The following is an 11,786-nucleotide window of genomic DNA, read 5'->3' on the forward strand; positions in this document are numbered from 1 at the left end:
CTGATTTTAACCACTAATTGAACGTTGACGGTCGAAGCATGGAGGCATATACAGAATGCCCTAGGTGGCACAATTCAAGAATCGACTACTAGTGGTAGCATTGCACCTCCGAGTGAGGCTGAAGCATGCGGCACTCCCTTGAACACCCGTGAACAATCCGAGACAACAGTGGGGAACAGCAGCGGGGGACAGCAGCGGGGGACAGCAGCGAGGAAAGGCCTCGAGTGCTCGCCCCAGGGGAAAACGTGACGCTGCTTTAAATGCCCCGGGTCTGTTCAGGGCAGCCTATCCGGGAGATTACCTCCTGTCAGCCTCACACGGAAACAGAAGCGAGGGAAAGTGTGGCAATGTCCACTGAAATATCTGCCTGGGGCTTTTCTCCCGCCGCCACAAGGTGTCCAACTGGACACAGACTTTCTGGATATTTTTAGAGACATTCTGCAGGTGCAGTCCGTGTGACTGAGTAAAGCACTGCTACAGGAAGGCACAGGTATGTGGCTGCTTTTGTGCCGTTTGCACCTGTCGCTTCCCTCAGCCTCTGGAAATAACACTAATTACAGCGTATCTGGCTTCTTTGCAAATACTGACATCGTGTTACAAATATACTGATCTATAATAAACTTTAAATTTATTTCCAATCTCTCTTGAGCTTGACTCATTTCCAAACACTTCGGGCGGATAATAAAATTGTTAAGCCAGAACTTCGGGAGGAACGGCTCCGGGAGTAAAACAAAAACAAAACAAAAAAAACCCAAACCAAAACAAAAAAAAAACCACCACCACCAAAAAAAAAAAAAAAAAAAAAAAAAAAAAAAAAAAAAAGGGGGGGGGGGGGGAGGGGGGGGGGGGAGGGAGGAGGAGAATTATGTTCGGGTTTTGCAACTGTAGCTGGAGGTAGCTCCCAACAGCCGTACCTCGGCACTGCGCAGTCACTTGGTTCTAACTCTGCAGGTTTGCAGAAAGGAAGCTGATACTTCCCGCGACTGTGAACGCGCTGAGCTCCCAGCGCTCCCCGAACTCCGGCCCCATCACGTGAGCCGGGAGTACCGCCCAGAGTCCGTCACAAAATGGCGACGGCGGCGGCGCTAGGACCCGGCGGGCGCCACGGCGCGCGGGCGCTCGCGAACCAGGCAGGAGGCGGGCCCCAAAGCTTCCGCCCCGCCCCCTTGCCAACGCCCGCTTTTATTGGAGAAGGGCGATGTCAATCTCGCGCCTCCGCCTATCGCCAGCGCTCCTCTCCTGGCCCCGCCCCCGGCGGCTGGGCGCCACTTCTTGGGAAGTTGACGGCTGGAAGTGGCGTTCGGAGCGCGGCGCTCCCGGGTTCTGTGGCAGCTCGGCCGCAGCCCCGCGGTGCCGTCGAGCGAGAAGTGGCGGAGCAGCGGGACGAGCGGGGCCCGGAGCAGCAGCAGCAGCAGGAGCGGCGGCCGCTCGTCCTTTCGCCGCCGCCGATGGAGGCGAGCCTGACGTGCGCCGTGTGCCTGTCGCTGTTGGAGGAGCCGGTGACGCTGCCGCTGTGCTCGCACAACTTCTGCCGGGGCTGCGTGCTGGAGTGCCTGGCCTCGGCCGAGGCCGCCCGCCTGCGGCAGCTGCAGCGGAGTCCGGGACAGGCCCGTCTCGGCCGCGGGGCGCCGGGGCCGGGCCCGGGCCCGGGCCCGTCCTCCGCCCGCGTGCCTTGTCCGCTGTGCAGGAAGCTGTGCCTGCTGCCCCGCGGCGGCGTCGCCGCCCTGCCCGTCAACACCACCCTGGCGGAGGTGGTCAAGCTCTACCGGGCCGGCGCGGCGGGCGCCGCCACGGCCGTGGAGGCGACGCCGGGGTCGAAGCCGGGGTCCGAGCTGCTGTCCCTGCAGGCGTTCGGGGGAAGCTGCCAGAAGCACCCGAGCCGGCCGGTGCAGCTCTACTGCCGCATGTGCCGGCAGGCGGGGTGCGGGCAGTGCGTCTCCGAGGAGCATCAGGGCATCTTCCACTCCGTCAACCTCATCGACACGGTGTACCAGGAAGAAAAAGTAAGTGCGGCGCTCCTCCTCCGCTCTAAGGTCCTGGCTGGGAGGTCGGGTTGTCCACTGGAGATCCCACTGGGCACGGGTTGTTTTTACTCAAAAACACAGGAAAAGCCGCGGCGTGGTGCGCAGGAGAGAGGCAGAGGGCTTGTGCTGCTTTGGGGCAGTAAGAAGTTGTTTGTGCACTACCGGGTTATGGCTTTCAGGGCTGCCGTCAGACTGCATCCAACGCGCACAGAGCGCCGGGCGGTATTACAGTAGCAACATACTTGAACCCAGTTTATCGAAGGACCTGGAGGGTTGATTTTAAGGGTGGTGTCGGATTTTTTTGGTTTGATTTGTTGGGAGGGGTCTTGGTGTTTGGTTTTGTTGTTGTTTCTCCAAATTCAGGAAGATCTAACAACTCCAAAAACCCACCCACAGATGTTTTGTTTATAGGCTCTCTAGCTGCGATAGGTAATTTAGGTCACAGATAATTACATATTTAGGGAGAGATAGTTTGGGTGAGTAATAATAAATGTATAAACAAAATGCTTTACGGTCTGCATAAGAAGGCAACTGTCTGCCAACATGATGGAAAAAAGTACAAATATAAAAGTTTAAATACAGCAGAGACTATTCTTTAAGACAAAAGTTGTTTTTACACTGATTTTCCTCCTGCCTTTCCATCACCAGTTGTATCTCACTTGGGATGCCAGGAGAAAAGAGCCTTTGCACTAGACATACTACTACATAATATAAAGTAGTGATACTGTAGAGAAATAAAGGAGGAAGACTCAGTGATAGTATTAGTTTAAACTCAAATATCTTGATTATGAACAGCTTTCTATTTAAGCAACGTGAGGCATCAAGAAAAGTGAGTATCACACTATTTTTTGCCAAACTGGAAAAAGCATTAAAACTTATATTGTGATAGATGTGTGTGAGGGGAGGTGTTAAAAAAAAAAAAAAAACTGAGAAAAACATTGTTAGGTTTTAACTATAAAGTAGTCATTCTATCAGTATGCATTGTAGGTAAGCCTGAAGAACATTACTTTGAGAAACAGCAGAAGAAAGTTTGTGTACTGATCCAGGAAAGCATTAAATGTTATTAAGTGATGTTTTGAGTCACAAGCTTTTTTGCTGTATTGTTCAGAATATCACAGAGTTGATAGGGTTGGAAGGAACCTCTGGAGATCATCCAGTCCAAACCCCTGCCAAGGGGCAGGTGCCACAGAATTGTGACCAGGTGGGGTTTGAAAGTCTCCAGAGAGGGAGACGCCACAACCTCATGTGCAGTGCTCTTCCTCCCACAATGTAAAGAACTTCTTCCTCATGTTGAGGTGAAACTTTTCATGGTTTAGTTTATGGCCACTGCTCCCTCCTTGTCCTGTATTTTCAGCGGGCACCACTGAAAAGAGTCTGGCACCGTCCTTTTGTCACCTGCCTTTGTGATAATTATATACTTCATTGAGATCTCCTTTCGATCTTCTCCAGACTAAACAGGCCCAACTCCTGCAGCCTCTCCTTGTAAAAGAGATGCTTCAGACCCCTGGTCATCCTTGTGGTCATCCACTGGACCCCCTCCAGCAGCTCCTTGTTTGTCTTGATCTGATTCTAGATAAGCACTGGAATTTATTTATTTTATGGAGTGGATAAAGTTGTAATAAATATTTCAATTGTCTTGCAGTTAACCTTCTTTAGCACTCTGAAACAAATGAGGATGATCAATGAGAAGCTGGTAAATGAGATCTCAAAACAACCGAATGATGCAGATGTGAGTTACAAATGCTGGATATTCTATGTGTGCGTGTCTTTGTTTCTCTTCTTGTGATAGTTTGTCCACAGCCTGGAGCATACAGGTGCTCCTTGTGGTATAAATGTGCTCTGAGCTTTCTTAAAGAGGTGACCCTGTGTGTCATTGCTATTTAATTCGCATCTGTTCTTGTGTTCTCATGCTTCTAGATGATGCTGAAAAATGATGTGGAGATCATTGAGCTGAAATTTGGAGAAATTTTCAAAACTCTAGAAATGAAAAAACAGCAATTACTAGAAGACGTTGAAGATCAAAGAGGTAAAAAAGAGAAAGAATTTCAGATTTGGAAGAAAATGAAAGAAACTCACAAGAAGACCATTGAGAATTTTTTGAAGGATTGTGAAAAGCTTGTCCATGAGTGTGATCCTCAGTGTTTCCTGGAGGTGATGGCCTTTTGTTTTGATATCAGTTGTATAAAGAACTCAAATAGAACCTGTTGTATTGCAGATTGTGATTATAATCAATCAGGAAAAACAGTCAACAAATGAAAAACATAGATTAAGATTACTTAATGCTTCATACTTTTTTATATCAATGTTTTTCATTTTTAGAGAAGTTTGAAAAAGCTTTATATGCAGCTTCTCAGTGATTTTTACTGTTTACTTTCCTAAGAAACAGCATATTGTTGATTTTTGCAGGGGGTCCTTTGGTGCCTACAGATAAATGGGACATTAAGAAAGTGCAGAGTTTGACTATAGTGTCTGGTAACAACCTGCAGAGGAAAACTTAACTTTTACTTGAAGTAAAAGCAAGTCCCACTTTTGGAAGAAATATTGTGATTCCAGTGATTAGTATGTCACTAATCACTGCCACATCTCTCTTTCTCAACTTCCTCCTTTTCTTCCTGTTGTTCCTTCTCCCCCTCTTTTCTTGTCATTCCCCATCCCATTTTCATCTTCTTCCTCCTAGATCTCTTGGTTTGCTTGGTATTCTACCTGTTCCTTCTGTTCTTCCTCCACTTTCGTCTTTGGTTCCTTCTTACCTTCCTCATATTTTTCCTCCCATTCCCCTTGTTCATCTAGTTCCTTCTTCTGTTACTTGTTTTCTTTTCAACTTAGCACCTCCCTGCCTGCCCTCAGTAACAGTACATTGATTTTTGTTGTGTAAAGATGCAGTATGGTGAGATCACCAGGTTTTTATGGGGAAGCAGCTCTAATCCAGTCAGGTTTTTTACTTTTCATTGCATGTTCTTTGGGAAGTATCATGTGACTACAGTGCAGTGCACTGCACTTCTTACCACAATTATCTGGCTGATTTAAAACTAAAAGACAGCGCTTTTTAATAATATAATAGCATATTGATAGCACATAGCAGCGGCTTTCCTCTCCAAGAAGTACAAAATAGTCCTTCATTTGAATGTTTACAAGTATCTCAACTTCTGAAACTTCTTCAGGTGACCATATGGGCCATGACTTGAATGCCTTCATTTGGCTCTTAAGGAGGCTTTTTTGGTATTTATCACAAAATATTACAAGATAAATAGTTGTCACAGACATATTTGTATAGCTTGGGGGTTTTTTGATTGGTTTTTTTAATGTTAACAGCTTTAATTTCTATAGTTCTGTGAAATGAAGACAGGGACTTTGATCTCTCAAGTATTTTGATAAAGCAGTAACTTCCTGATAGTTGGAGAAATGCTCATATCTTACAAATTCTTGTTTTATTTATAGGTTGCCTGTGGCTTGAATGCAAGGTATATTTTTTTCATGTTTTGTTAGTTCTGTAGTTTTCTTTTAGATTTTTGAGGTTAAATATTAAAAAAAGCTACATTTGATATCATAAAACAAGCAATTTAATATGAAAATTGTATTGAGTAATTAAGAGATTATAATACTTTCATATTTTTGGATGCCCAATATTCCAAATTTTAGGAAATATGTCAAGAATTTGAGTGACTGTCTAGGATTAGAGATAACCAAGCTTTTGAATTATAATAAAAAGCAAATATAGAAACCCGTTAATACTTGGTGATTGGGTATTTTCAGATATCTTATTTGAACTCAGGAACACTGAAGCATTCTTGAAGCTTTTACAGAAATGTTTCAGTGTAAGAGTGTGTGGAGATTCTGCAGTATCTTTGTTTTTGTGTTGGTAGTGCACATACCCTGTAATGTATTCTAAGGGTTCTTAATTTCATTTCTTAGAATCTTTTAACCTGTATTTAAGAAAGAATATTAGAAATTAAGTTCTTTAAACTACATTGCTATTGTTAGTCTGAAGTACAATACCCTCTGAAGAAGGAGTATAATTTAGATTCAGGTGATGTACACTAAGGAAAGTGGAGGGTGTAATTTTTTTCTGACTTACCAGCACTACTTATTGCAGTTTTCATTAACTATGAAACCTAATTCAAGTAAACAAGTTCTTAAAAAAAAAAAAAAAGTAGAGAACTTGAAATTTTATTGTAAACAAAAATTTTCTGATTCATTCTCCTTCCTAGTGATTTCTTTATATTTTTTTTTTTATATATACTAGACAGCTATAATTTAGCTAGCACATAAGAATGAGGAAAAATGTTTTAAGTTGGTTCATTTTTGGTTTTTGGTTTTTTCTTTCCTTTTCCAGAATGAAAACTCAGCTTGATGTGATGAATATAGCATCCAGCTGGGAAAAACCACCAGTGTATATGCCAAAGAAGATAGATATCAAGTCTGTGGTTAATGAAATCTTAGCATTGGAGTTAACACCTGTTGATGCAGGCAATGTTCAAGGTAGGAAAGAAGGACTTTAGACAAGATTTGAGAAGTCTAGAAACCTGGAACTTATGGAACCAATTGCTAATAAACAATCTGCATGGCAAACACATGCAAGAAAGCATCTGAGCAAATTAAATGAGTGATAAATGCATGAGGGGTTTTTAAATACGTTTTATGAGTGTGCTTTCTCTAGGAATTTCCTAGGCTGTATTTTTGGACTCTTCTGTCCCATACTTTTCATAGCAAATCAATAGCAGCACTGACAGAAGTGTGTTGTTGTGAACTAGATGGGTTTGTTGTAATGTCATGCTTATGTCAGATATGCTCACATTAAGTGCCTTTACCTCAGGAGAAGGTGTTATGTTTTCTGTAAGGCCAGGCATTTCCAGCATTTAAAAAAATGTATTACACAGGCTTCTTGCTTTCTATCACAGACAATTTAACAAGGGCTAGGGTCTCACTTAGGACACTATGTGGAATCTGTTTAGGTGTACAGGAACCTTTTGGTGTTTTCTATATTCAATATATTGTCCATCACTATCCTTGTGTTCTTTCTAATAGAGCTACCTTATGAAGGAAATGAGAGCTCAACTCTATTTAAAGATACCTTAAAGCAGTGGCAGGACCAGAAGAATGCACCCAGCACATTTCTTGTAAGTTCTTGACTATGTGGTCTTCAGCTTGGTACTATTTTGTCTGTTTTGGCTTATCAAAATGAAATATAATGTCTGCTACAAAATATTTTTCAGCCTGTAGCAGGACAGGATGAAGCAGATGGTAGCAGGATCCCTACTCGCTTTATGTCAATATCAGAAATGTCAGAATTTCGAAATATGAGCCATGAGGTATGATTGAACATCAGTTGTAAGTATGGCTAAGTTACTATTTGTTGTGATGCAACTTATCTGCTTAAGCTTTTAAAGTGTTTTTCAGTTTCCTCGGTAGAAAGTTACCCTTCCAATTCTAGAATGAAATCTATTTAGGTATTAAAGCTGTCAGAATTTTACTTTTTTCTTTAGGAGGCTGAAATTTTTATCTTACTACTGTCTTCATATACTTTTATATTTAGTGTAGCTTTTTGAGTCACAGCTGTAGCTTTCTAATCTGAATAAACTGGTGTCTATTTGAAAGGAAAGTCATCTGCCTGTATTCTGTTTTCTAAAGAATAGAAAGACCACATAATAATTTGACACGAAACTGAATTAAGTATCTTCTTTTAAATTTAATCTTGAATTATGTAGTTATACAACTAGATGGTGGGGGTTTTTTGCTTACTAGCATGTGGGTGGCTGAGTAGTGTTCTATCCAAAATGATTCCAGTTAGAGTTAGTGAAGCATGGCTGTGGCAGTGGATCACATTATGTATGTTCTGAGAATACCAGTGGCAGATGATTGAATTAAAAAGTTCCTTAGGTCCTTTAAATATAGATTATTTTTTTCTGCATTATTTTGGAAAGTACCTGTTTTCTAGTGCCATTAAGAATGTAATCATATATAATAACAAAAAAGAACAAAACCCGCACCATCTAACTTAATTTAAGATGGCTATTTTTCATGAGAATTTGATTGAGAGTTTGTTGCTTAATATCTAAATTAGGGTGTTTTTATCTATTTTTGGTTTTGATAGTGATTTTAAATACAGTTTTATGTAGTCTTCTCTTTCAAAACCTACTTTGTCATCAGGGTTCTATGTATATCTTGTTCAATTGTCTTTAAAGCACTTTTTTCTGTCGTGACTAGTGTCCTGTTGCCTTTCAGTACCAGTGGAAAAATACATTATAAATTCTCTGGAATATAGGAAAATTTTTCTTCAGTCTTAGTCATATGTGAGTTTTATAACCTCTGAATCCACAAATGCTATGTTAGATAATGTGATGTTTTTATTTTTTTTCCCTGTAATTATAGGAGTTACGTTACAAATACTATATGGATCTTCAGAAGCTCCCCAATGTGTTTAAGACTCAAAATTTCCCTGCAAACAAAAAGTATAAATTTGTAACTGCTGAGGCCTCCAAGCATAAGTCCTCTGGAACTTCTCTTACATCTTCACCTACCAAAGCAAATAACACAGATAAAATAAAAATGGGAGCCTTGCAAAGAGGAGGTGGTTTTGACAAAAGGAACTTTTCTGGAAGCAGTGCTCATAGCATCCCATCCACAAATACGATTTTTTCTGAAACAAATGGTGACTTAAAATTATTTCGTGAGGGAAATGGCCAGAAAGTATCTGCTCCAGCCTTGTCAGAAACCTCTCCAGACTTGTTAATTAAAGAAAAATGGCCAAGACCAGCATCAGCAGGTAGTGTTTCCAACGAAATGAACTCAAATTCTAGCACTTCTTCGGACTTAAAGCCAGCAGCAACAGTGGCTGTTACTGTTTCAAATTCAGACTCTGTAGATGTTTCAGCAGAGCGACCTTCAGGTGTACCTTTTACTTTCAGTGCATCTAACAACTCAGTACCAAGATTTAGTAAAGACAGAGGTACATTTTCCTTTAAAAAGCAAGACAAGAGAGGTGCTTTCCCTCAGTTTTATTTAGGGAGATGTGATAAGGTGGATAAAACCAATAACCAGGATAAATATGGTCCTGAAACCAAAAACGTAGTTTGTGATGCTTCAACAACTCCTAATTTGGACTCAGCAGAAAGTGAGAAACCACACATTATGTTTCCCTTCGGCAATTCAGAAAGAGATTGGTTTGCAGGATCAGAAGCTAGCAATTCCTGTAAGGTGTTACCATCATCCTCATTTCTTAGCCGATCTGAGAAGCCATCTGACAAAAAAACATTATCCCACATGAGGGAAAAAACACCTTGTGCAAAGGAACCTGCAGGATATGGTACACAAAAACCATCTGTCTTAGGGGAGCAAAACCCTCACACTTCAGAATCCAGCATAACTGTAGCTTGTGGTGCTTCAGAAACCAACACTGGAGCTGGGGTGAATGGTGTCTCCAAGCCCCCCCTTCTCCCCAGTAACTGTGCATTTTCTTTCAAAAGTAACTTTCCACTGCCTTCACCAGTATTTTCATTCGGAGGCATTGTCAGAAGTACCTCTGATTTGCTGACTTCTTCCATGTTTTTTTCTGGGAACAGAACAGACAAAATGGAAAAGGAGAAGGTGAAATCTCCTGACAAAACACTTCTAAATATAGGGAAACATGTATCTTCAGAGTGTGCAGAGCCTGCTTCTCTTCAGAGTCATCCAAAATGCGAAGGCTCGTGTTTGCCTATGAACTCATCTAAAAGCACTGAAAGTGCAGAACAGCTCGGTGATGGTAGCACTCCTCGTCAGCCTTTATGTTCGGGAGTCCTTCCCGTTGAATATGAGAATGCGTCTTCCACTCAGCTCACTACAGCAACACTGCAACAAAAAAAGGTAAAAGATGAAGGAACAGTTGCTGAAAACAACTCTGTGTGTCCTAGAAGGGAGGATAAACCTGAGCCTGTACAGTTTCAGAACACAGTTTGTTCTGTTCCTGGCACATGCAATGATCCATCTTCAGGAGATTCTGTGCTTGCAGTAAGTGAGACAGAGGAATGCTAAGAGACAGCACTTCTGACACTTAAGAGCCAAGTTAAACATCTGTCTCTACTGGTACCAGCCATACATCAGAATATTTTTCTGTTGCTGAAGACAAAATGTCTGGTAGAAGAAAATCAGATGTGAAGAGAGACTGGAAAGGAGAATAAGCTGGAATTAAATAAATGCTACTTAACACATTAAAAGGTGGGGATACTTGTGGTTTTACAGTTGTTTTTCTCGCCAGCCAAGATATCTCTGTGTTGGAAACATAACTATTTATGAGCAGTCCAATGCAATGAAGTGATTTTTATAGTATAGTCATAAACTCAAAAAACAACCAAAAAATGTCATGTCTAGCTCAAGACCAAAGCATAACCATAGATGCTGCATCTTCAAGAATGCCAACCTTCTGGGGTATGTTTGGGGGATGGAGAGCTGAGGTGTCCCAGAAAGCGAGTTGAGTGAATCCTCAGTGGCAGGAGGCAGAAAATTGCTGTTTGTGTATAGGAGCACTTGCACTTAAATGGGTAAGAGAACAGCCAAGAGCATTCACCTCACAGGCAGGGAGGGAGGAGAGCCGCAACAAAAATAAAGGATGTTGAAGGTGTTACTGAAAATTGTTTTGCTTATCTTCCCTTGGCTGTTTACCTTTCTGTGGTGTGTTTAATGTATGTTGAAGGTGTAAGTTTGAGTGCAATTTCAATAATTTCTCTTGTGCTTTTGAAATGGAAGTATCATATCAGCATTCTTGTTATACACTGCAGAAGGGTGTCAGCTACACTTCTGAAGTGCTGCCTTCAGGAAAAAAAAATCACAATTAAATTTCAGGTCTTTTTGGCAATATTTTAGGAATACTTGGACAGATTACTTTGCTGTTTTATTGACAGTTTTTGGAGAGCCTAGCTTTTAAAACACAAAGATTTCCTTTTAAAATCTGTGTGTAATGACAAGAAAAAAGGTAAACTACTTATCACTATATGTATTAATGATTTAGAACTCATGGAATTTTTAGTCTGAATATTGATACAAAGTAAGAATAAAAACACCATCTTTTCTCCTTTGCTGGCCATTTTGTTGGATCTAAGAGATCTGCTTTAGTTATTGGAATACATAGACAGTAGTACTGTTTCAGAATAAAGCTCTATTTTGTTTACTGTTCATGCTTCAGCAAAAGTTGATGCTAGGCTTAAAAGAAATTAATTCTGTATTAGATAGATATGTCAATTTTCAAGTATTAAATCAAAATGCAGAATATTTCATATTCCTTCAGAAGTTTTCACTGGCAACTAGAAAAATCAATAATCTGCAAATTACCTCTAAGAAAAATATTAATTAAATTTAAATCTCTGCAGTACTTACTAATATACTTACTATGACATACTACTTGGAGAAATTATTCTTGTTTCAGGAAATGTTGACCTAATTTCATTTGTGTTAAGTTCTTGGCCTCAATTTTTCTGTGGCAGTGCATTCCTTTATTAAATGTGCTGAAAAAAAAAAAAGTTTCTAGTATTTATAACAATTAATAATACTACTTTTCTGTCTGCATTATAGTAAGGAAGACGGTGAAAATTCTCTTTATGGTTAGTCTTTTATTTCTTGATGTTCATCTCTTAAACCTTACTGTATTTCAGTTTTCTTCTAAGATTTTTTCTGCTGTTATCTCTAGATATTCTTGTCATGTTCTGCATGTGTAGGAGAGAAACATTAATTCAAATCACTGGAAGACAAAGGCTGAGTGAGATGATAGTGGCAGAGAGTGTCACAGGTGAG

At 40.9% G+C, this 11,786-nt stretch overlaps 1 protein-coding gene across 1 annotated transcript; it reads left to right on the top strand.

Annotated features, from left to right (window-relative positions):
- Positions 1 to 1,123: 1,123 nt before the first annotated feature.
- Positions 1,124 to 10,630, top strand: LOC120753253 (uncharacterized). The gene is made up of 9 exons (XM_058420769.1): positions 1,124 to 1,796; positions 1,848 to 2,003; positions 3,667 to 3,753; positions 3,942 to 4,175; positions 5,463 to 5,485; positions 6,358 to 6,503; positions 7,050 to 7,141; positions 7,238 to 7,333; positions 8,394 to 10,630. The coding sequence occupies exons 1-9, from the start codon at positions 1,449 to 1,451 to the stop codon at positions 10,032 to 10,034; spliced, it is 2,823 nt and encodes a 940-aa protein (XP_058276752.1). The 5' UTR covers positions 1,124 to 1,448; the 3' UTR covers positions 10,035 to 10,630.
- The last annotated feature ends 1,156 nt before the right edge of the window (positions 10,631 to 11,786 follow it).

The sequence above is a fragment of the Hirundo rustica genome, chromosome 5 (genome assembly GCF_015227805.2).
Source record: "Hirundo rustica isolate bHirRus1 chromosome 5, bHirRus1.pri.v3, whole genome shotgun sequence".
NCBI classification, from domain to species: domain Eukaryota; kingdom Metazoa; phylum Chordata; class Aves; order Passeriformes; family Hirundinidae; genus Hirundo; species Hirundo rustica.

Excerpts from the sequence above, each read along its gene's own strand:
- LOC120753253 (XM_058420769.1), top strand. The coding sequence starts at position 1,449 with ATGGAGGCGAGCCTGACGTGCGCCGTGTGCCTGTCGCTGTTGGAGGAG. Across the intron at positions 4,176-5,462 it reads ATCCTCAGTGTTTCCTGGAG|GTTGCCTGTGGCTTGAATGC; the intron begins GTGATGGCCTTT and ends TTTTATTTATAG. Across the intron at positions 6,504-7,049 it reads TGATGCAGGCAATGTTCAAG|AGCTACCTTATGAAGGAAAT; the intron begins GTAGGAAAGAAG and ends TCTTTCTAATAG.